The sequence below is a fragment of the Staurois parvus genome, unplaced genomic scaffold, assembly GCF_062004578.1.
Source record: "Staurois parvus isolate SC_StPar_1 unplaced genomic scaffold, SC_StPar_1.0 ptg000694l, whole genome shotgun sequence".
In the NCBI taxonomy this organism is placed as follows: Eukaryota; Metazoa; Chordata; class Amphibia; order Anura; family Ranidae; genus Staurois; species Staurois parvus.
This window is the reverse complement of record NW_028318490.1, coordinates 4,325,680-4,351,286: the sequence shown is the minus strand read 5'-3', so window position 1 is coordinate 4,351,286 and position 25,607 is coordinate 4,325,680. Positions and strand designations below refer to the sequence as shown.

General features: G+C 41.8%; 1 protein-coding gene across 1 annotated transcript; it reads right to left on the bottom strand.

The window, feature by feature from the left end:
- On the bottom strand, positions 1–25,567 carry PRDX5 (peroxiredoxin 5). The gene is made up of 6 exons (XM_089652838.1): positions 25,397–25,567; positions 16,248–16,382; positions 12,590–12,721; positions 8,521–8,559; positions 3,599–3,663; positions 1–229 (listed from the first exon to the last, which is right to left on the bottom strand). Exons 1-6 carry the CDS (start codon positions 25,475–25,477, stop codon positions 124–126), a joined length of 558 nt encoding a protein of 185 aa, XP_089508964.1. The 5' UTR covers positions 25,478–25,567; the 3' UTR covers positions 1–123.
- Between the last annotated feature and the right edge of the window lie 40 nt (positions 25,568–25,607).

Below are 25,607 nucleotides of genomic sequence, written 5' to 3'. Positions count from 1 at the left end.
TTATTTGATATTGCCTTTAATATGTATTTGTGGTCATTTATACAATCGGTTTGGATACTACGTTTTCTGCAGTGTTATATTTCTACGAATGGTGACATTTTATTGTATATGCAGATTTCCAGTTTAGAGCTGAGACAATATGTTTGCAGCCAGACTGCAGGTCAGACCGGTCCCATCTTCCTCCACATTAATGGCTTTCACCTTTCCACCTTCAACTATCAGCGAAAACCTAAAACAAATAAAAAACAAATTAAAATGTATGCTTGAAACAGCATGACTAAACACCATTTTCTCATGGTCTGTCTTAAAAGGAGAAGTGGGGCTGAAGTTTATTTGACCCAACTTCTCTTGTGGGTCACTTTGCTCTCCCAAAGCCCACTGTCAGCTGACGTCACCAAGCTGGTCCAGGCTCTGGAGAGATTAAAGTCAGGATCCATCCAGATGCCTGGACCTGCAGCTGGCTCAGCCTCTCACTGATAAGAGTGCGGTGACTGACAGCGACTGCTCACTGAAGAAAGAACTGAATAAGCAGAGGTCTTTGATCGATTGGTTCTCTGTCGCAGAGCCGGCAGGGAACAAATGCAATATTGGATCGATGCTGCATCCACCTAGGTGAGTATGCATGTTTGTTTTTTGTGGAGTTTTTTTATCCAGTACTTTTCTAAAGCAGGACTAGCAAGCATCAGATATTTTAATGTCCTCGCTGTTCCTGCATAGTATGCAATGACTATATGACGCAATGACTGTAGGCTCTACCCACATTCCGGAGCAGAAAAGACATCCTGCCACAGGATGATGGAACACACACACACACACACACACACACACACACACACACACACACACACACTGTGTGGTCTATCGCATGTGATTTGCACAGGAACTGCCCTGCATTCTTGTGCAAATCACATGCAGTTTGTGTGCAGTGCGATTGGAGCCATACATTTTGTATGGCTCCAATCGCACCTGCACCAAAAAGGTGCAGGACCCTCTTTTTGGTCCGCACTAGAATCTGATCGCATGGGTATTCACACCTATGCGATCCAATCCTGCACATTGCACCACATTTTATGGACCGTATTCTGGGTGTTAACACACACCCACAGCGGATCACATGAACGGGGTGCAATTCTGATGCGGTGAGGAATTTGCACAGAAAACTCTGAATTCCGCACCGCATCAGTGTGAACCAGGGCTTACAGGTATTATCTATAGAAAAATAAAGCTCACTGCACTCTTTCCTTGAGAGAAAGGTACAATATTAAAGCAATCACAGCAAGTGGTCACTTAGGGAGGGACAAATAGGGAAGCACCATCCCTTCTACCTACAGCTGGCTTTTAAAATAATTCTCCCAAGCACCATTACAATACTAAAGCACAAGAACATATTTTTTTTTTTTTGAAAAATTATTTAGTAGATGACAGAATTTTACACTCGACAATTTCTTATAGCTTTTATACACAGTTGGTGAGATCTCGGTGCTTATGTTCCTGGGTTTGTACAACTTATCTGGTCATTATGAGGAATTCCCACTCCCCATTTATTGTTTATTTTAGAATACAGAGAATACAACAGGAGGAGTTGTTCGAACACTCAAAACTTCCAAGTGGAATGGTCAGAATGAGGGACAACTATTGCAGAGAGATTTTGCTGTTTGAGCACCCAGAAAGATAACTTCACTGGCCTTGTATATATCTCCTGTTTTGAGTCTGCTAATGAAGATTGACTGTATAGTTACCCAACTACAGTAGACTATGGTTATTCTATGAAGCCACTGCAGACAGGTTATATAACTACAGGATTGGGTTGTGTGGCTACTAATTTTTCCTACTGTCCATAATCCCTTACAGTCTGTAGATTGTTCTCCAAGACAATGCCAGGTGCTACAGGAAAAGTTAGTGACAGCTTGGTCTCAAGTTTTAAAATTGAATGTTGGCTGACAGTGCTGGTGTCACTAAGAATCAGGAAAAGCTAATTGGTTCCCAATCACTGATCAGTATAACAGTCAGTGATCACATCCTGCAGCTGTTCGGCTCAGTGCACACTATTGCTATGCATTTGGATTTTCAGTGTAATTATGTAGTGCGATTTTGATGAAACTTTGCTTGCATTTTAGATGCGATTTGCATATTCTATGGGGCAAAAAAAATTCACACAAGTAGCACAGGAAGCTTTTCCAAAAAATTGCACTGCACAGTATCTCACTGATGTGAATCAGCACCAAATAATGTGATTTCCCTTCTCATGCAATTCTGTGCAACTCAAAATCGCTAGGGGTGCACTATTTTTTTTTTTTTAAAAATTGGCAATTATGCGTACCGATACTTGAACTCAAGTACTCGCTGATAGCAATCACCAATATGTTTGCGGTGTGATTGAGCCCATACAAAAATGAATGGCTCAAATTGCACTGCACAGAATCGCATGCGATTTGAACAGGAATGTGATTTGGACAGGAATCACACCGCATTCTTTCAAATCACATTTGATTCTTTGCAGTGTAATTTGAGCATTCATTTTGTATGGCCTCAAATTGGACCCCAAAAGGTATCGGTTTTTACGTACAAAGTACTCGTGCTAATGCTCAGCATTGGCACCAATAATGGTCTTGGTGCAACCCTACAAATCGCATATGAAAAAAAAAATTGTAATACATTAAAACTTAAAAGAAAGTATAAGCTGTTAAGTGTGTACTGCAATTTCTAATAAACACTTACACCCCGGTCACATCAGGTGTAACCTGGCATGCAATTTGCATGCCATGCGACTTGCAAATCATATGCCAAGTTACACCCTATTGTCCACTATTAGAGCAGTCATATCAGTGCGGTTCTGACTTGGTCAGAGCTGCACTGATTTCTAAAGTAGTGAATGCACTACTTTGTTGCGATTTGCATAGAAATCTGTGTCAGATGTCCTGCAAATTGCAACTGAAATCGGCAGGTCACCAGATTTTGAAGTCATGCGACTTCACTGTAAGTTGCACGATTTTAAAATTGGCTGATGTGACCAGGGGCTTATAGTCCACTGATAACAGCAGCGTGAACTGCTGGAATGCATGACAGTGACCAGTTGGCTTTCCCCAAGATCAGTGGTCTTTTAACTTTCTAACCAAAGGGCCGGGCTACTGTCCTTTAGACTTTAGGAGGGCCGAACTGTGGCCAGTGAAAGTAGAAAATGTGGCGCCCCGCCAGTGGGAGGAACAGCGCTGTTTATGCCAGTGGGAGGAATAATAGTCTGTTGGTGTCAGTGGAAGGAATAAGTCTCGTGTTGGTGTCAGTGGGGAGAATAGTGCTTTTCATGAGAGGGAAAAAGTGCCCAAAGGGCCGGATAAGGATAAGCAAAGGGCCGCATATGGCCCCCTGAGACCACTGCCCTAGATGCATGTTAGTCAACTAATTAAAAACAAAAAAAACCTTCATAATTGCATTTTGGAGCACTATGAAGCACAGATGTGAATTTGTGAGTTGTGGTGCACTGCATAAAAAATGTAAATAATAATAATAATAATAATAAATAATAATAATAATTGGAATGCAATGTCAACTAGATACAAACAAGTCAAAAGAAGGTCTGCACTGAGTGGCAATGGCTCACCTCTTGCACCTTTCGCCCCCAAAGATACCATGTAACTCTGGTTTGTTCAAACCTAATCCAGAAGCCTGAAACAGAAAAATATAGTTAGACAATACAAAGCTACACCTGCTACAACTTGTTCATAGCTGGCCATGCACTAGTAGAAGTTTGTTGATGTTTTTTGTTGAAGTTTTTCAAGAATGTTGAATTACTGGTGGTTATGATGTCTGCGGGTGTTGAATGTTTTGCTTTACACTGCAGCTAGAGGTTTATTCAGCCGAACGATGCCCATTCAGCCATTCACAAAAGAACTGACAGTACACAGTGCAGATGTCTCCCTCATTTCCTCTGCTGGTAGAATGTCCTTGACATATAGTGTTGGGCTATTTTCTGTGTTTGTGGATGTTAACTTTCATGGTCGAAGGTTCCTATAGCTAATTTCTCTTTTCTAATAGGATCGAATGTTAGGCAATGTTACATTCGCCTGGCAAAAATGTACAAAGGAAATGAAACACATTACAGGTATTGTTCATTACACTACCAGAAATGTTGAGACAGCTGTAATGAACGATTTATAAATCAACCCCTTTGAACCAGAATACAGTTTAGGGTCATTTTAAAAAACACAGGGTCATTAAAGTCATTTTAGGCAGGACAAATCATAGAAATTTTTTAAATATTTTTACCACTGATGACTGTAGGTTTTTTTTGTAGGGATGCACTGAAATTTCGGTGGCCAAAATGTTGTCCGAAAACACCCCTTTCTGCTGTCGGCCGATATGAAAAAAAAAAAAAAAGCATCAATACAGATGTCGAAAAAGTCCCCCGCCCCTTGTTGCCGTCCGTCGCTGCAGCCACTCGGATGGTTTCTCATGTAAGGCTGAGAACTACCAATGATCCCAGGCCTGGGCATAGAGATGAGTGAAGGAAAGATGGCCTCCACTCATCTCTATGCCCTTGGAGGACCAGAGCGATGTCACTTCAGGTTCCGGCAATTTCTCTTTATTTTAAAGCACTAGATCAATGTTTTTTTTTATCTAATGCTTTACATTGCAGAGGAGAGATGTGAGGTCCTATTAACCCCATCTCTCCATAAAGAGGACCTGTCACTAATTTCTATCACAAGGGATGCATGCATTCCTTGTGATAAGAATAATAGTGCTAAAGAAAAAAAAGAAAAAAAAGAAAAAAAAAAAAAAAGTTTAAAGTGCCCCCCCCCCCCCGTGCTCGCATATAGCGATGAACGCATATGTAAGCCATGCCCACATGTGTAAATGGTGTTCAAACCACACACTTGAGGTATCCCCACAAACGTCAGAGCAAGAGCAATAATTCTCGTACTAGACCTCTAACTTTAGACTGCTAACCTGTAGAAATTTTTAAAGCATCACCAATGGAGATTAAGTACCGCAGTTTCACACCATTCCATGAGGGTGCGCAATTTTAAATCGTAACATGTTGGGTATCTATTTACTTGCTGTAACATCCTTTTTCATATTTTACAAAACAATTGGGGTATATAAATTTTTAAAAAGTGCGCATATCGGTTTTCGGCCAAGTGCATTTTGAATTTTGTTTTCGGCACCAAAATTTTAATTTCGGTACACCTAGTTTTTTGGGTTTTTTGTTAGTTTAGGCGCTTTTTTTAATGGGATTGCATAAAAAATAAACACCAAAAGAAATACAGTTTACAAATTACTTTGTTATCTTACGTTCGTGCCAAATAAACAGGCCAATAGCAGAAATGTATTATTTGCTCTGGTTCATAGCAATATACAAGTGTGAATGCTGAATATAAGTAACTTTTACAACCCCAATGCCAAAAAAGTTGCGACACATAACAGAAAATATTAAATGTTAAAATTGAGAGAATGTACCATTTTAACCTCCCTAGCGGTATGATTCTGTCAATATTTGTGCTCAAAACGGTACTTTTTTGCATAGAAATATGTAGTTTTATTGTAGGCCTGTAATTTTTTTTGGAATAACTCACTGAAATCTGTCCGAACAAGAGTCTAGTAAACATCCCAGGTATGATAACATTTTAAACACGAAATCATAAAATTATAATATAATAATCATAAAATTATAATAAAATTCAATAATTTAATCAAACCAAAAACACTGAAATTTGAAATATAGCACCAAGTTCACACATCACTGAGCTCAGTCGTAAAATAGTTTTCAGTGTCCGATGACGAATTTCCCCACGAATCATTATCACTCAATTCTGCAAGTGGTTCTAATTTACTATCGCTGTTCTCTAGCTGGTCTAACAGCTTTTGACCTAAAGGGACGCCTTTTGGACGCTTCTCAGTTTCCAGGCAGAAAGAACAGTAAAAATGTAGGCAGGGCACAGGACAAAATGTATGTGAAATGCTTTGATACAGTAATATTTTATTAATGTGATTTTAGTGTATTAAGTGAGTGTCACTAAAAATTTTTGAATTTCCCGTCGGTTCCGGCCCCTGTACATCCCGACGCTCGCAGGGAACAGAACCCAGAAAACAGATGCCGGCATCGGCTGGAGGAGATGGCCGGGGACGCTGCAGGGGGGACATCGCGGGAGCGCAGGACAAGGCAAGTGAAACAGGGATCCCAGAGCAACGCTGCAGGGTATTCCCAAGTGTAGCTTGGGGTTACCGCTTTTGGTACTGAAAGTTTACCCCGAGCTACACTAGGGAATACCCCCAGGGGGGTTAAGAAAGAAAAAGGTAATTTTGAAATTGATGTCAGCAACACAGGGCCATGTTTACCACAGTAAAACATCTTTTAACAACATTTTGCAACTAATTAAGTCAATTGGCAACAGGGCAGTAACATGACTGGGTGTAAAAAGAAAAAAAAAAAATTCCTGAGTCAGTGTCTTAAGGTGGGAATACACAATTAGAAAATCGACCGATCGATCAGCCGACGACCGAGAGGTGTTTGTTCGTTGGGCGAAATCATGACCCACATTAATCTAAAAAAAAAATAATTGTTGTTCGTTGGGCAATATGTAGCGTTGATATCTTCCGTACAAGTGGAAGTGATGCAGTGTGCGTGTGACCTTGCCCTTCTGGCCAGAACGTGCGATATACACAATTACCAGCAATGAGTAGAATATAGTTTATTACATTACCTATATACATAAATAGTGATACATACAATATAATATTTAATTATCTTAAGCCAATCTAATTTTAACATTTGGATTTTTCGTTCGTGTTTACGAAGATTCCTCGGACATAAACATCTGAGTCATCTTCATTTATTTCAGTAATGCAACCTAAAAAGGTGCTGTATCCATAATCACCACAATTATGACAAATCACAGCTTGAACTATCTTGCTTTGCATGTAATGAGTATCTCATATTAGTTTCACCTTTTAAGTTGAATTACTGAAATAAATGAACTTTTGCATGATATTCTAATTTTTCGAGTTTCACCCGTACATACACTGGAATTTTTTTGTTTTTTTACTAGTAATGGTGGCGATCAGTGACTTATTGCTGGACTGCGGTGGGCATTCTGACACTGGGAGGGAGCTGACTGACTGCCACTGACATTCTTAGTGACACCAATACAGTGATCAGTGCTAATAAAAAGCACTGACTGTACTGACAATGCGCAGGAAGGGGTTAACATTTGGAGCGATCAAAGGGTTAACAGTGTGCCGAGTTGTGTTTTACATAGTGTGCTGTGTGTAATACTAGGGAGACTAGCTACTTTGTACTGCTCTGCAGAGCAATAAAAAACAGCCTGTTCGTGCTGACAGGGGAGAGATCTGTGTTTACATACAGCCCGCTCCTCTGTCAGCTCTGGCGGTGATCGCCAAGTCCCGGCTGAGAATCGGTGGCCGGAACCCGGCGATTGCCATGCCGAGGAGCCAATAGTGGCGCAGGTAGGGAGTGCACAGGTGTGCCCCCTACCCAGAAAAACAAAATCACGTATACACACGTGATTTTGCTCATCCCTGCTGCCCTGTAGCAGTACTTCTGCTATAGGGTGGTTGGGAAGTGGTTAAAGTTAATCACTTGGGCGAACCCAAAGGCATACTTTCCATTTTCTCTGGTGAATAAAATGTGGGTTTTTGAGATTTGAAATTCATTGCATGCCGTTTTATGTAGATTTTACACAATGTCCCAACTTTTTTGGAATTGAGGTTATACACATCATCCTTTAAACAATGCTGCTGTATGGCCTTGTAATGCATTGGCTTGTTTGTATCTTTTTTTTTTTTTTTTTTTTTTTCTTTTTTCAAACTATTACAATATTGCTTGCCATTTTTGGTTTCCAGAAAGTCCCTGCAATTTTGTACCCCGAATTGATGCAGTACTGTCACAGCACATGCAGGCTGGAAATTGCCAGTATAAGACCTTCACTAATAACCTACCTCAGAATCACAAAACTATGCATACACAGCTTTGGCATTAACAGACACATACTATGGATGGAAACTGAAATTGTCTAAAGTAAAACTAAACTGTCTGCATACCACAAATATGGCCATCTTGAGTAAGGGCAGATGATTCATGTATTTACTTTCAGGAATCCATACGCCCTTAGCTCAGGCATGCAGACATTAGGGTGTGCTTAGCTGAGAAAGCCCCTTCCTCTCCTCAGGATCAAAGAAAAAAAAATGCCCATGAAGACTCCTGGGGATCTAAGACATTATTTTGACCTAGGTCAGAAACCAGGAAGCAAATGAAGAAATGTTAAAAAAAAAAAAAAGCTCAAGTTACTATAGTATACCTTCTTATCCATTTACTACGACTAGCAGCATAATTATTAAAAATTGTTAAAGTTGGTTAACAGAGTTTAATTCAGATTTAAGAACAACGATATTGTATACAAAGCCCATGAACTTACATTATAAACTTCATTGTAGCTTTCAAAAAATAAAGACAAAGTATGTTGTGATTACTAACAAAATATGACCGCTAGGGTACAGAGAAATTACCTTGACAAAGTTCCCAGTGGGATCAGCCAACATCCGAACCTACAAGAATACACAGTTTAAACAAATGAAACATAACAAGGTGTCAAACTCTTAAAGTCTTTGAAAGATTTTTGACCAGAGTTTTCTGGTGACATCTGCACATATGTACCAATCCCCCCCCCCCCCCAAAAAAAAAGAAAATGCTCTGCTGTTATGGCAGATCCTGGACTGTTGTAACCTGTCCTGAGAGTATTGAAGATTACCCACTCACCCATTGAAGTGGTGGGTAACAACAACATGGGGGAGGTAGCAGCAAAAGACCCTGACATATTGAAGAGTTGGAACTTTACCTGTCAGAAATGCCTGGCATTCAGCCATAAAAAGCAGGTATTGGAGGATGTATTCTACCATTCTAGATTTCTGTGACAGGGTTTTTTTTTGGCAGAGTACCTTTAAATGTCATTACAGAGTGGCCCCATTATCCGTGATATGCCCTACATGTAGCACAATTAAAGCAACTCAATGCATCACAAATATGTAGCAAAGAATCGACGCAAAATAGGAGGCTTTATTCTCAGATGTTCCACCCAGTGTTCTTCTGATTGGTGCTCTCTTGCACAACACGGCCTCTTCAATTCTGATACACCTCCTGATGTGTCTGATGCCCAACCCCCAATGCACACTTTGGTTCCTTTCACCAGCCCTACAGCACATAGTTGTCAGATAGAGCAGGGGTCTCCAAACTTTCTAAAGGGCCAGTTCACGGTCCTTCAAACTTTAGGGGGCCGGACTAGGGCCAGTGGGAGGGAATAGTGCCCCATCCTTGGCGTCAGCGGGAGGGAATAGTGCCCCATCCTTGATGTCAGCGGGAGGGAATAGTGCCCCATCCTTGATGTCAGCGGGAGGGAATAGTGCCCCATCCTTGATGTCAGCGGGAGGGAATAGTGCCCCATCCTTGATGTCAGCGGGAGGGAATAGTGCCCCATCCTTGATGTCAGCGGGAGGGAATAGTGCCCCATCCTTGATGTCAGCGGGAGGGAATAGTGCCCCATCCTTGATGTCAGCAGGAGGAATAGTACCCCATCCTTGGCGTCAGTGGGAGGGAATAGTGCCCTTTCTTTGATGTCAGCGGGAGGAATAGTACCCCATTGTTGGTGTCAGTTGGAGGAATAGTGTCCCATCATTGGTATCAGTGTGGGAGGAAAGGTTTCCCATCACTGGTGTCAGTGGGAGGAAGAGCGCCCCAAGGGCCAGATAAAGGCAAGCAAAGGGCCACATCTGGTCCCTGGGCCACAGTTGAGACCACTGAGAGGGTCAGCAGAAAGAATCACAACGTGCAGCCTGGGATGTGGGCATTTGAAACTCCCAGAAGAAATTGAATTTGAAGAGAATTCAAGCAGCTGTAGCTGCTTTTCTTTTGCAGGCAATATTTTGCAGTGAATGCACGGTCATGGGTTAAGAAGGAGAAAAAAAAAAAAAGCACCATCCTACTATAAAGAGAATATTCTAACTACACAGATCTGTCAGCAAACCATCCAAACTACAAGCTGACAGCAGGAATGGACAGACAGCCCAGGCCTGTTTACCCAAATCCCTGAGGTTATGCAAGGACTTCTGGAATCAAGCCAGTTCCAGCAGTTACACAACAGAACTTTCCTTTCTGAACATGAATTTACCCTTCTGCTTCCATCATTACAAAAATACAAATCTGAACCTTACAATGAGACAAACCTCCTGCATAAAACAAAGCCTACCCAAGAATAGTAGAAAATACAGAGAAAAATGATAGAGAAAGTAGAAGGCACTCAGTTGGTTTATTTGGAACTACAGGCCTTAAGAAAATTTAAGTTGCAGTTTTGACTGTTCAATAGGATTGCAGCTGACATTTTTCTAGTCTGTTCAAATAAAAAGAAAACCAATGGATGGATTGCTACGAGAACACAAACGTGTATCTTTACAGGAAGCATGTTTTTACTTGTGGAAATGTCAGTTAAACCAGAGTAAACCTGTTGCAGAACACTGCCTGAATGTGGAAATGTGTCTGTATAACAGATCTGACCTAATGCATAGTTCTGAGGAGCACCTCCACTTTAATTTATCATAGGTATTTACACTGATTAGCCATAACATTATGACCACTGACAGGTAAAAGTGACTAACATGGATTATCTCGTTACAATGGCACCTGAAAGTGGCTGGGATATATTAGAAAGTGAACATGTGGTCTCTGAAGTTGTTGAAAAAAAAAATAAAAAAAATAAAATAAAAAAAGGGCAAGCGTAAGGATTTGAGAGTCTGATTTTGCTTGAGGTGATTGTAGCCGTATTAGCGCATTTGCGACAGAAACAATTGAGTACTGATGTGATACTTTTTTTATTTGCACTAACATACAATTTTGAGGACAAGCTTTCAGGGAGTGTCCCCTTCAAGGTCCAAGCAGAGTCTTTGACAAAGGCCAAATTGTAATGGCTAGACTACTGGATCAGAGCAACACCAATTCTGCAGCTCTTGGGGGATGTTCCCGGTCTGCAGTGGTGGGGACCTACCAAAAGTGGTCCAAGGAAGGAGAACCAGTGAATTGGCGATAGGGCCATGGATGGCAAAGTCTCATTGATGCAAGTGGGGAACAAAGGCTGGCCTATATACTCCAATCCAATAGAAGAGCTACTGTAGCTCAAACTGGTGAAAGTTAATATGCTAGTTCTGATAGGAAGGTGTCAAAACATCAGTGAATCACAGTTTGTTGCATATATGGCTGCGTAACTGCAGACCTGTCAGAGTACCCATGCTGACCCGTGTACACAACCAAAAGTGCCTACAATGAGTACATGAGCATCAGAACCAGACCACAGGGCAATGGAAAAAAGTGGTCTGGTCTAATGAATTCAAGAATGGTTTGAGAAACACAAACAAGTTTGAGGTGTCAACTTGGCCTCCAAATTCTCCACATCTCAATATGACTGAGCATCTGCGAGTTCTAGAAAAATATAGGCCTTAAAGGATCTTCTGATGGCTTGAGAGGTCTAGTGGAGTCCATGCCTCAGCAGGCTATGGTAGTTGGTCATAATATTATGCCTGATTGGTGTATATGTCACTGACAATTGTATGCAGCTCCTTAAAATTGTACATTCATATCAGTCCATCAAGGAACTTACAATCTAAGTTCCCCCATCTCACATGCATAGACACAGACTAGGACCAGTTTAGAGAGGACTCAATTAACCTACCAGCATGTCCTTGGAGTGTGGGAGAAAACCGGAGTACACAGAAGAAACCGATATAAGCACAAAGAGAACATGCAGACATGCAGGTAGTGGTCTGGCTGGGATTCAAAACAAGGGCCTAGTACTGCAAGGTGCAGTGTTAACCATTGAGCTGCCCACAAAAATGGGTTCACACATTTGCATGGAGTTGCGTTAACAAAACGTTATGTCATTGGTTGCACCCTTCAATTTGAATAGCACCCCAATGCTCTTAGGCAATGCGGTTCCAATGTACATTCATTGCAGCACACAACGCATGGTAACACACGGCTATGTGTTGTGATGCATACCATTGCCAAAAATGGTGCATGTCTATTTTAATGGACGTTTTGCTGTGTGCTCTGCCAATTCATTTGAGTAGACTGCCTTAAGTACAGCCAAAGCTCTTTTGGCTGTACTTCTGTGGATCACAGGAGTGCAGTTTGTTCTGCACCCCTGTGATGCCAATCAGCTGGTCTAAGATCCACCCCAGAGTCTGGAGCAGCATCTGGCTCAGAGTCTCAGCGCAGTGCCAACAGCTTGAGCCGGCCGCTCCCTCCCCCTCCACAGTCCAGCACCCAGTTAGCACTGGGGGGACTGAGCAGACAGCGGTGACTGGCAGTCACTGCTCTCTGCTCACAGCGGATATGAGAATTCAGCAATCAGCAGTCATGCGATTGCTGAATTCCCAGCCTAGGAGCTGTCGGGGACAGATGCAAAATTGGACCAATGTTGCATCCACCTAGGGAAGTATAAATGGGGGAAAAAATGCCATACTTCTCTTTTAATGAAACACAACAATATCTTTCGTTGTGAATAATTTTTAATATTTTTTTTTCTACTTATACCTTTCCATCTGCACCATGACATTTCCCCCATTCGTTCATAACAAAAGCATCATTGACAGAGATACAAGCAATGACTTTCACTCCACGGGATTTAAGGTCATCAGCTTGACTCACGTATCCAGGCAAATGTGTCTGTGGACAATAGATAAAAAGACAATAACTAAACAAAGCAATGCTTGCTAGGGGTGCATTCACCAAAATGACAGTGTAATAGAAACAAACTAAAGCGCTCAAATCACAGAGTGAGGCAGGTTAGCTAAAGGATTTGACAACACTTCAATTATCCAATTCTTGTAAAAAGAAAATCCCTGTTTACTTATTAATCTACACATGACTGGATAATTGAAGTGAACATTCACACAACTCCTTGTGTGAAGGTTCTCGATTTCCTTAGTCAATCGACCTCAATACCTACCTCTACAATAGGTAAGAATTATGCATGACAGGAAACGGTAATATGTGATCTGGAAGAGTTTAACCATGTAGTAATGAAATGTACATCAATTAGGAATACTGAACGCATTATCCACAAGGTCTGCTTATCAAACAGTGCCCCCTTATGCCAAAATGTAGTATTCCATGTTGCAGAATGAATAAGATCTCCCTATACACAAAAAAAAAAAATTATATATTATATAAATAAATTATATATTTTTTTTTCGTTAAAAAAATTGTGCGTTTTCACCTAGTGCGTTTTTTGGAAAGGGTCAGGGACTTTTTTTTTTAAACGCAAAGCATTTTTGGTTCTATAGACTTCAATGGGAAAGCTGCAGAAAAGCATGTATTGCGCTTTTGATGCCTTTTGCATATAAAATCTGCCTAGCAAGAAGAAAAAAAAAAAAAAAAAAAAAAAAACGCATCAAAAACACAAGTCCAAAAACGCAATGCAGAAACATCAAATGCAATCTGCATAGGTGTGAACCTAGAGTAAAAGCTGTAATTAAAGCAACATATGGTTCAACAAAACTGACACAAGGGGGTGATCTTTTTTCTAACTCGGTGATTATGTTTTTGAATTTTTTATATTTTTTCCTGACATATTGGTGTTATATCTTTCACTTGGATGTTATAAGTTGCACTGAGTAAATACAGCTGTATAAAACAAAAACCGTGCCTGCAGCAAATATGATTATTTTAAAAGGGGGCGATTCTTTTCTATACTCACTGTAAGTATGCTTTTGGACATAAATACATGTGACATCTAGGCCTAGGTGTGTCTTAGGTTTAACCTTCTGATGCTCCCCACAATGGCAGTTTTAAAAATTTAGAAACCGGTTTCTATATGTCTATGTGGTAATGTAAACCATTACACAAGACTTCTAGAAGATTATTTGTACAGTTCTATAGACAGGACATTCTGAGGGGGCATTTTCATGGTACAATTTAAGTCACTTCTATCGCATCCTCCAAACACAGGTCAGCACTAAATCCAGAGGTTTTCTTCAACAATGTGTAAGTCCAAAATGCCTCTGGGTGCAGCGCTCCACAGACCAGGAAAACTTCAAAATACTGCAAAAAACACAGGAGGGCGCAAACTCCTTGTGCATTACCAAATAAGTGTAATAAATCCACCAAGACACATGGACTCAGACTGATAAAAACAAGCTGAACTCTGATGAAGGGGACCAGTCCCCCGAAACACATCAGCCTAACAGTTTAGTCCTTGGACGGGTTAGACCGCATTTGCCTGAAGTATACCAGTTACACACTTGTTTTCATCAGTCTGAGTATCCATTTGTCTTGGTGAATTTAATAATGTATTTATGGTAGTGCATGAGGAGTTTGCACCCTCCTGTGTGTTTTTCACTTCCATCTAATGTCTTATATTACAAGGAACACACATAGGGGTTGATTTATTTAAAACTGGAGAGTGCAAAATCTGGTGCTGGTTTGCAAAGAAGCCAAAATCAAACTCCATTTTTTTTCTCTCAAAGCTCAAATTGGACAAGCTGAAGTTAGAAGACGACTGGCTACCATGTACAGCTGCACCAGATTTAACGCTCCAGTTTTAAGTTAACCCCATAGTACACCACTTAATAGGGAGCCTTACACTCCATTAGGAAGCCTTAAAGCCCTTTCTTATGTTATCTTACATAACCAGCATCATTAATAATGATTACAGTAATTTTTAAGTTTAATTTTGGATGATTACATTTAAAAAGACACTTGTCTCCAAATATAATCCTCTTATAAAAATTACAGATGCTGAACATGTTGCATATGACTCCTTTCTATCAACTGTTTTCAATTAGCACAAGGAGGAAAGTGCTAGGCATAGGGCAGTTACCCACAGAAACTAATTAAGAGTTCACTTTATAGAAGCTGAGCAGTTACAAGATGGATCCTGATCCTGATTACAAAGTGTACAGCAGTTTTCACTTACCACTCTACTTCTTGCCCGGTTATAAAAAAAATAAAAAGCTTGCATGTCTGAATAGACAACGAAATGAAAACAGACAGTTAAAGAATACACATTTGAGAGGTCAGCTTGTAAAAATGCTCTTTTGTTAGCTCCCCTTTTTCTATAGTAAGGCTCTAATGCTAACTAAAACTGGCCATGCACTATGAAAATTTCAGCAGGTTATTGATGAATCCATTTGGTTGGCTCTGTCGGCCCCTTCCTGCCTGCCATCCATTGAATGAAATATCAAAGAAGCAGAGCAGAAGGTAAACCACTTGGGTATTCTGACAGACGCAAGCAGCAGCCAGTTTGCGGCCCTATGATGACACAGGAGGTGTATTTGGTACTGTGTCCATTAAATATATATGGACACTTCACTGTAAGTTGTCTCTAGGGCACCCTGCCTGGCCCTGAAATGTTGGCTTACTTAATTGATGTGACATTGCACCAATAAAAAGTGTATATGATTGAAACAGGGTGCTAGTGATGTTTCATTGCTATATTTCAGGGGTCCTCAAACTACGTCATTCACCGGGCCCACCCATCATTCAGAGCCAGCGGCATCACTAGGGGGGTGCGGACTGCCTGCCAGAGGGGTGACACCCAGGGCTGCCCATCAGATTGCCTCCGCCACTCGCTGTCACTAAGACAGCAGTGCGGAAAGCAGGAGGCAGAACACTTTGCTGAGAAGAGGGTGGGAGCTGCTGGAGTTAACTTTTTAAGTTAACCAGCTGGTGATTGGTTGCTAGGTGGTCTTAACAACCAATCACCAGCTTGTTACTATAAAAAATTAACTCCAGCAGCTCTCGCCTTCTATTCAGCGCTGTGGTCTCCCGCTCTGCATGCCGAGTAAGGCAGGAAGGGGCAGAGCTGCTGAGGCTGGGTAATGTGAAGGAGAGGGAATAGCTTCAAGGGGGCTGCCCAACGTAAAGGGGTCCAGAGGTGCAGGGGCTGCCCAACATAAAAGGGGGTTTTCCTGCATTTTACCCAGTTATAGCTGCAGTCCTACAGATCTCTATTAAGTTACTTTTTTTCTTTATTTTCTGAAAGTACACCAAAAGTCCTGTGTGCTGTATCAAATAAGATGTGGATGTTCATAGGAATTCATTCATATTTTTCTCAAAACTATAGTCCAGCCCCCAACAGTCTGAGGAACAGTGAACTGGCCCCCTTGCTTAAAAAGTTTGAGGACCCCTGCTCTATTGTAATAAAGGGCTACATATTATAGTGTGGAACAGACAACTGCATCCAACCTACCTTGGTACATCCTGGGGTGAAAGCTCCTGGGACACCAAACAGAATCCCCTTTTCAGAGCCAAACACATCCTTCACACTGATCTGGTTTTCTGGACTACCATCGAATACCTGGGCATCAGGAAGTGGATCTCCTACCTGTCAATATATCAGATAACAGCACGGTTCAGATAACTCCTACAGGGTAACAGTTACATCAGCCTGTACACTTTATTCACACCCATTACCTCAACCATGGGACTGGCTCAAAGTTTTCTGGCAGTCACATGTCTGGGTTTTCCCATAAGGGCTTTGGAATAATTGCTGCATAAAATGTCATCATGCACATCCTGTATCTTGTAATATCAAAAGCATAAAAAAGGGGATTGGAACATGTTATGGTAACATCTGCAGTAGTTCCACAAGATAACATTATCTAGCAATGCCAGACCAAATTAGGTTTAACAATTTTTAACATTTCTTTGCAATTCACTTTATGTTAAAGTGACACTAAACTATATCCCCATTATAAAAAAAAATAATCCAAACATAACCACTACTTAAAAGTTTTACTAAACCCACAAAAGGTAAAATAAGTCTGTAAATATAACATCAAAATCTGTGCTGGTTCAGAGAGATCGTAAGCTGCCAACACTAAATTCTGATAAAAAAGAATTTGCAAGACAAATAAAAGTGCATTGCTGTATTTAGCGATATTACTGGCCTAGCTAAACATCCGTGAAGCCAGATGTGACAACACTTACAATACAATAAAAATAGTATAAAGGTGAACACACTGAAAGTGAAAATAATAAGTCTCAGTGCCAAAGAACATTAAAAAAAATATCAAAAAGTAGTGGAAACATGCAGATTTTTGGATATACAGCTCTGTATTTGATTGTAAAGCGGAGTTCCACTCACCCTGTCAAAAAATAAGTCAGCAGCTACAAAAACTGTCCCCAGTGCAAAGTGACAGTGTCTAAGCAAAGGGCATCACCCAACCTTCCTTCTGATTACACTCACCTTACCTTACTGAACTTTACCCTGCATTGACAAGGTGACAGACTCTTAGTAAAGTTTAGTTAGAGGTTTTTTTTTTTTTTTTTTGTTTTTTTTTAAAGGTTTCCTTCTACCTGCAGAAGCTCAGCAGCTGCAGCCACCTTAAGCCCTTGTTCACACTGATGCAGTGCGGAATTTGCAGTGTTTTCAGTGCGAATTCCACACTGCATCAGAATTGCACCCCATTCATGTGAACCGCTGCGGGTGTGTATGTTAAGTTAACACCTCAAAAGCGGTCTGCAAAATGCAGTGCGATGTGCAGAATCAGATCGCATAGCTGTGAATATCCATGCGATCAAACTCTAGTGCGGACCCAAAAAAGGGTCCTGCATGTTTTTGGTGCAGATGCGGTGCGAATAGAGCCATACAAAATGTATGACTCAATCGCACACAAAGCGCATGTGATTTGCACAGGAATGCAGTGCGGTTCCTATGTGAATCACATGCGATATACCGCACATATGTAAACACAGGCTAAAAGTGATAGCAACAGTCATAGCCCCTAATATCAGGGTAAAATGGCAGCACAGCAGACTGCAAATGATGTATCACATATGCTGTGGGTTATTTTCTTTGTGGAACATCAAATTCGTTTCCACTGCTCTTTGATCTGCAAAGATAGGAATTCAAGTCTGGGCTGTGGTTTTATCAAACTTCCAAGTAATAGAACATCTAATGTAGAGGGGGAAGAGGGGATTAAATGTTGCTGAAACATGCTGGGATTAAGGCCAGGTGTGGCTGAAACATATCAGTGGTAGTTTTTGTGTTGTACATGCCTTAGTAAATTATATAAGAAGTCCATAATGTGTCATGACATCTTCCTTTGGTTGTGGTAAACAACTTTCAGACATGTTGCCTGGCATTACCGAACCGGTACTGCTGAATTTGCAATGTGGTACGCAGTCTCCTTTTCACCATGCTGGAATTAATCATGAAGCGGGCCCTCTAAAAATCAATTTTGCCCCATGTGCTACCAGAGCCTCTGTATCAGAATGGCAATCCTATCCTGTGTGTTATCCACAAGGAAGGACTTTCTAATCCAGCATGAAGGTAATTCTGCAGACAGCCCCACCTAATTTGAAATAATCAGGCAGTTTTGCAGACTGCCCCTCTCAGTCTCAAATAAAACACAGTTGTGCAAACAGCCCCTCTTAAATAATCTGGCAGTTGTGCAGTCTGCCCTGTTGCTCCAAACCCTCCATCTTGTATCTCTCCCCTACTCCAAATCCCCCCTCCCTCTGTTGAGTGACATGTGGTCTGGATGAGGCAGAACTCACAGGCAGTCAAGGCTCAGTGGGAGAGCTCCAGGGCTATAAAATCCCAACTGAGCTGGTGCCTAGATGTCTGTTAACTTCTCAATCTGGGATATTGTAAAGCCATAAACCAAGTCCCTCACTGAGCTTCAAGACATTCTAGATAAGCCATAAAGCAGACATCACGTTCAAAAATCCACTTTCCCCTATGATTACATATCTTGGAATATGAGAGACTTACAGAAAAACCAGGCATATATTCAGACTGGTCACTTTAATACAAGTCGTCTGATATATTACACCCCCTGACATCTACAGGAGAGCAGAAAATGATCTCCTCAACCATCCCCACAGGTATGTCATATTTCATATCTAGACGTTCAGCAGATGCATCTGCATATTAATCTACTAGTGGCATGGCTGCTAAACGCACCGAGGGTAAGTTATGGGTCATGATATAAGCTGCGAGGGATTTTGGGTCTAGCTGGGGTCTCCACCTACACCTCCCTCAATAAGGCGATTGGTTCTGTGCTTCAAAGAGACACCCTGCTGAGTTCCTAGAAAAAGGCTGTAATGCGGGGAGCAGAAGTCTAAGCTGAGCTGAGCTAAGTTGAAGATTCTTCCTTTTAACATCGGAAATAACTTTGGGAGACAAGGTCCTTTTGCTCAGAAAACTTGAAAGCTGCTTAAACCAGGACTTTTGGCAAATACTTTATCTCTAAATTACTTTGTTATCCCTCTCTCTCTATATATATGCTACATCTTTTTCTGTATATATATTTATATTGCACCCTTTTGACCTTTTAGTAATAAATCTTACTTTCTGAAAGTGTTGAACTGTTTCTAAAGCTCTTTAATGCAAACTAAAATCCCCTGTCTCAGAAGAGTGCTACTGTGTGTTTAAACCTCTGTATATCCTGTCTGTGGTGTCAGTGGTATACCGACGATTATTCATCATAGGGTCGTTGGTTCAAATCCCAGCCATGGCATCACCTGCCTGGAGTTTGCATGTTCTCTGTGCCTGCATGGGTTTCCTCCCACACTCCAAAGACATGCTGGTAGGTAAATTGGCTCCTGTCTAAATTGTCCCTAGTATGTGTATGTAAGAATGTAAGTTGGGGACCTTAGATTGTATATCCCTTGAGGGTTAGGGACTGATGTGAATGTTCAATATATATGTAAAGCGCTGCGTAAATTGCCAGCACTATATGTACCTGAAATAAATTATTAATACTGCTAAATACACACACACACACACCTGGTAAAATAAGTATTGAACATGTCACAATTTTTCTCGGTAAATCTATTTCTAAAGATGCTATTGAAATGACATTTTCATGACAGGTCAGTAACAACCCATGCAATCCACACATACAAAAACCAAAACAAATAATTTCAGAAATGATGTGTAATAAAAAGGAATGACACAGGGAAAAAGTATTGAACACATGAAGAAAGGTATAAAAAAGGCATGGAAAGCCAAGACACCAACTGAAACTGATCAGTAATTAGAAAGCAATCCTGCCCCTTGTCAGTGCAAATCAATAGCTGGTTCAGTCTCAACTGATGGCCTATGAAAAGGTGTCTCATTACCAAAGTGTCACACAAGAAATCTCATGAGCAAAGAGCTCTTTCAAGACTTTTGCAACATTGTTGCAAAACATACTGATGGCATTGGTTACAGATGGATTACAAACTTCTGAATGTTCCGGTGAGCACTGTTGGTGACATAATCTGGAAGTGGAAAGAACATAATTTCACCATAAACCAGCCACAACCATTACAAATCACTCCATAAAAGAAGACCTGTCACTGCCTATGCAATCACAAGAAATGTTCATCCCTTGTGATAGCAATAAAAGTGGTAAAAAATGTAGACCGTATACAAATAAAAAAAAAAAAAAACTCAACACATCAAAATGTACCCCCCTCCGCCCCCATGCTCATGCATCGGTCCCGCACCCATACATTGGTGATGTGTTCAATACTTATTTTACTCACTGTATAATGTTTGGGGGTTCTAATTAATTGTTACTAGCAAAAAAATGCTCATTTTTTTACATGTAGAAGAGAAGTGTCAGAATAGGCCTGGTCTTCAAAGTAGAACTTTTTTTCATTCTGGATAGAGAAGGGAGTGTTATAACCCCATTAGTATTTTTTTTTCCATCGGTGTACCATTGGAGGGAATTACCCTTCACTTCCTGTTCCATAGCCAATACAGAAAGCAAGAGAAAATCCCCCCAAAGTAAGAGAAATCACTGGTTGCCACCAGAACTAGCGCCCCCATTGGAAAATTTTCCCTCAATTTTTGTTCTGGGGACAGCCCAAAATTTAGGATTTTCTTTCATTCTCAGTTATAAAGGTACAGATAGAGAAGATGGTTCTCCCTAACAGGGACACAGACAGCAATAAAAACTGACAGGGGCTCCATTCCCTCTCTAATCTAAACAAAGAAAAAAAAAAGTCTTGCCTTAGTTATACTTTAATGCAGGCCATAGACTGTTCATTTATTGGCCGATTTTTCATCCGAAAGAATAAGCGGACGATTTTTGCGGTTCCTCCTCATTTTTTATCAGTCATGCTGGAAAATTTGTGAAAAACGGCCGTTTTTCACAATCATTGGTGGCAACATCAGTTTACAGCAGGCCTGATGGTTAGTTTTTCAGATGTAAAATCGGCCAATAAACGAACCGTCTATGGCCTGCATAAGTGTGATATCTGTAAACCCATTACTGCTTACTCACAGCCTAGAAGAAACTACTTATGGGAGAGATCTGCACCATCCTCTGATTTGTCACTCTTCTTACATTGGGTGTGCCCCCCACCATCACTGTATAAACAGTTTAGAATATTTTTTACTGTTGTTTTTTTATATAATATTTATATAATATTTTTTACTGTTAAATGTTGCATTTTCTAAAGTTAAAGTGGCTGTAAAGGCTCAAGGCTTCTGTATTCAGCAGTGCCCCCAGCCCCCTCAATGCACACCTGAGCCCCATCGAGATCCAGCGATGTGCATGACAGCCTTGGCTGTTCTGGGTCTCTGCCTCCTCATTGGCAGAGATGCCAATAGCTCCCGCTGTTGACCAGCCAATGAGAGAGGGTGGGGCAAAGCCGCAGCTCCGTGTGCATATGGACACGGAGCCGAAGGTGCCCCTATGACAAGGGTGCACCTGAGAGAAAGGAGGAGCTAGGACAGCCTGTGGGGGACCTGAGAAGAGGATCCAGGATGCTCTGTGCAAAACCCCTGCACACAGCAGGTAAGTATAGCATGTTATGTTACAAAAAAAAAAAGTGAACCTTTAGTATCACTCCAATTTTAGTGCAAGGAAATGCAATAAATGACCCATTTTTGGGTAAAATTTCAGGGTTTTTATATTGGTAAAATATAAAAGATGAGTGTGCACAGAATAAACAGATACCCAACATGTCATACATTAAAATTGCATGTACCTATGAAATGGTGACACTTTACTACCCTAGATTTCCCATAGGCAATGATTTAAAGCCCCCTACAGGTCATCTGTTTAGTTACCCATGACTCTGGTGTTAGAATTATTGCTCTCTCGTGATGGGGGCGTGCATGGTGATAGTTAACGGTTTTGTGATGGGCGCCCCAGAGGCATGCACCTATGTTTGTGTATGAGGGGGTGGGGGGACTCAATATTTTTTCTGGGGGGATTTTAAGTACTTGGGTGGAACTTTAAAGTGTTACTAAACCCACAACAGTAAAGTCAGTCTGTATATGCAGTAAAGCATGCTTGTTATACTCACTGTGGAACCTAAGGGGTTAATCCTCTGCATTGTGTAGAAATGCTGTTTGATCATGACTTCTCTGATCCTCCCCTTCTTCCAGTGCCCCCCCATCTCCTGATTGAACATGTGCAGAATGATTCTACACGATATGTCCTGTTTGGTGTGTATTGCTAAAGGAGGTTTTTTTTTCCTTGGGAGAGTGCATGTGATCAGGGCCAATCAGCACTGATTTCAGGGGTTCTGCATCCTCCAAGAGCAGAAAAAACTCCTACAAGATTTAACCAGTGCACTCCTGGACACTGATAGAAGTCACAAGGCTGCTCTAACTGCTGATGAGAAAAGGTATTTAGCAGTTTATATTTAATAAAATAATTGCACTTCCATGTTCTGTGTACTGTGGGAGACCAGATATAGTAAATGCAGGGTCCTGGGCGACCAGATATCGTGAATGCAGGGTCCGGGGCGACCAGATATCGTGAATGCAGGGTCCGGGGTTTAGTAGCACTTTTTAATTTTATGACATAGGGGACCCCTTATTACCAGAGGGTGTTTGGAGGCAATCCAGCAGCTGCACACTCACTACATTGCTTTAATCTGACAGCCCACAGCGTCTGCTTGTCAGATACACACATTCCTGGTGGGAGAGTCTGTAAACACCCCCCCCCACCGTCATGTCTGTACAATGTATCAGCTTGGCAGCAAAAGGGTTGGTTTCAATTAAACTCCAAATTTAAAGCTACACTTGACTGCATAGTGCACTTCATCACAAGTGATTTAGCCTTTAAAGCAGTATTAAACCCAAAAATGTAATATATTGCAGCTTACCAATCATTAGATGGGGTGGCTTCATTAGTTTTTTTTAGGTTTTTTCCTATTTTCACATGACGACCTGGTCAGTAACACACCTCCTGTATTAGAGTAAAACCACTCTGGATGAAAGCACAGGGGGGACAGCAGCATTGTCAGTCTGGGGGGAGGGGGTTGTTAGATGGACTAGCAGATTTAAATACACTAACACATTGAAGCCAAACTGCTGCTAATACATTAGCAGTTAAAAATCATTAATGGCTAAACGCTAATGCAAAAGTGCTAAAAACATGAAAAAACTTGCCTTACTGACGCAACGTTCTACAGCGAATGCTACCGGCGGTTTTAACATGCCCAGTGTGCATGAGGCCCAATGGTCAGCTTTTATTTATGTAAAACCTTTATGCCAAAAAGCAAACATTGTTGCTTTTTTAACAGCTAAAAAACTCCTCTTGAAACCCAGTAGTTTTTTCCAAGCCAGAAAAAGCCCCTGCTAAAAAAACATTGATTAATGCCTATGCATGCATGAGCACATAGGATAACATGCTGGGGAGTTTACTGGCTGTAGAAAAAAGCCCAGTGCCAGAAGCAGCTGTAAAAATGCCCAGTGTGCATGAGACCTTGTAAGCTCCCATTGTCAGTGGTAAAATGATTTGTCTCTGGCTTCTAAGTGCTACATCTGCAGGAGAGCTTGTTCTGTTGAAAAACAGACTTAGGCCAGGTTCACACATGTGCGGCCATAAGGGTTGTGATGTGCGTGGGCACAAGAGCCCGTTCATTTGAATAGACTCCCGTGCCCCAGGACACGCAGGGAAGAAGTCCCTGCACTTCTTCGAAAATCACATTCCGCACAGCAAATGAGGTTCCTTGTACGGTTGCGATCTCAAGTGTTGGTGGCATACTATTAGAATTAATGGCACCTGCCTGTGGGTCCTGCATTCCTCTGTGCGGGTGGTGCGGCTGCAGATATTTGTGTGGGTCCCGCAGCAGCACCACCCACACAGATGTGAATCAAGCCTTACTGGCCAGATCACCAGGTGAAAATAAAAGCCTAAAGGGCCAATTCACACTGCAAAAATGCACTCCGGATACACCCCTCTCCACCGCTGCCACCACTAGCGGCCGCTTGGTAGTTCTCAGCCTCACCTGAGAAACCAAACAATCCTGGTGCTGGGCATAGAGATGAGTGAAGGAAAGATGGCCTGCACTCATCTCTATGCCCTTGGAGGACCAGAGCGATGTCACTCCGGTTCTGACCATTTTTATTTTTTTTTTATCCAATGCTTTACATTGCAGGAGAGATGTGGGGTCTTATTGACCCCATAGCTCTCCATGAAGAGGACCTGTCACTAATTATTTCTATCACAAGGGATGCATGCATTTCTTGTGAGAATAAAAGTGATTAAAATTTATTTTAAAGGGACAGTGCAAAAATAAATGTTAAAAAAAAAAAAAAAAAAAAAAAAAAAGTTTAAAGTCATGGGGCCCCCAGGCAATAGGGGATCATGGGGCTCCTGTGTCCTTGTCCAAACTCAAAAAAGCCTATGAAAAAGGTACCAGGGGCATCTCATGGGGCCCCCTTCTGACCCTGGGCCCTCGGGCAGTGCCTGAGTTTCCAAATGGTCAGTCCGCCCCTGATCACAGCTTATTCACTCCTCACCAGGGGAGGACTGACTATTTGGAAACTCGGGCACTTCCCAAGGGCCCGGGGTCAGTAGGGGGCCCCATGAGATGCCCCTGGTACCTTTTTCATAGGCTTTTTTGAGTTTGGACAAGGACACAGGGGCCCCATGATCCCTTATTGCCCAGGGGCCCCATGAGTTGTCAGTCCACCCCTGCTCCTCACTAGACAGAAGTGACAATATTGTCATGAAAACCTTTACAAAAGTCATTCCTCCAACATTGATAAATATTTAAGCAATCATGAAATCTGATGAAAGAATACACAGCGTTGTCACCGTAGAACAGGAGGTGTCTGATCCGGGGATTTTTTTTTCAATGCAAGTTGCAGAGAGTGAAAAGCCTTTTCTATGATATGTCCGATCAGTGAAGACCCCCGCACCCACCTCTATGCAGGATGAGGAATCATACAGCACCACGCCGGGGGGGGGGGGGGGGGGGGGGGACTGATCTTGCCGCTACACCGGGCACAGTGTGCGCTGTACATGGACGGATCCTCTGCTCATCTCCTGATTTGGTAGAGTACAGAGGACACCTGCCGCCCCCTGGCACCGCACAGCACGGAGGGCTCCCCACTCCGCCTGTCACATGAGCCCCCAGCCACAACAGCGTGTTTACCTTGATGGACATTGCTCTGCTCCTCACAGCTGTACGAAGTGATGAAAGAAGGCGGAAAGATACCGGTAACCTAAACGTCATGCCAACCGAGGCGGGGATTCACCTTGGCCGTCTTATATAATTCCGAAGGGGAACGCCCACCGGGAGGCCCACGCCCACCGGGAGGCCCACCCACCCTCCGTACAGTGGTCTGCGCTGATTGACATGCGCA

Coding starts and splice junctions, on each gene's coding strand:
- PRDX5 (XM_089652838.1), bottom strand. CDS start 25,477: ATGACGTTTAGGTTACCGGTATCTTTCCGCCTTCTTTCATCACTTCGT. Junction 16,383..25,396: donor GCAGAGCAATGTCCATCAAG/GTAAACACGCTG, acceptor ATATATTGACAG/GTAGGAGATCCACTTCCTGA. Junction 3,664..8,520: donor CCACTGGGAACTTTGTCAAG/GTAATTTCTCTG, acceptor TTTCTGTTTCAG/GCTTCTGGATTAGGTTTGAA.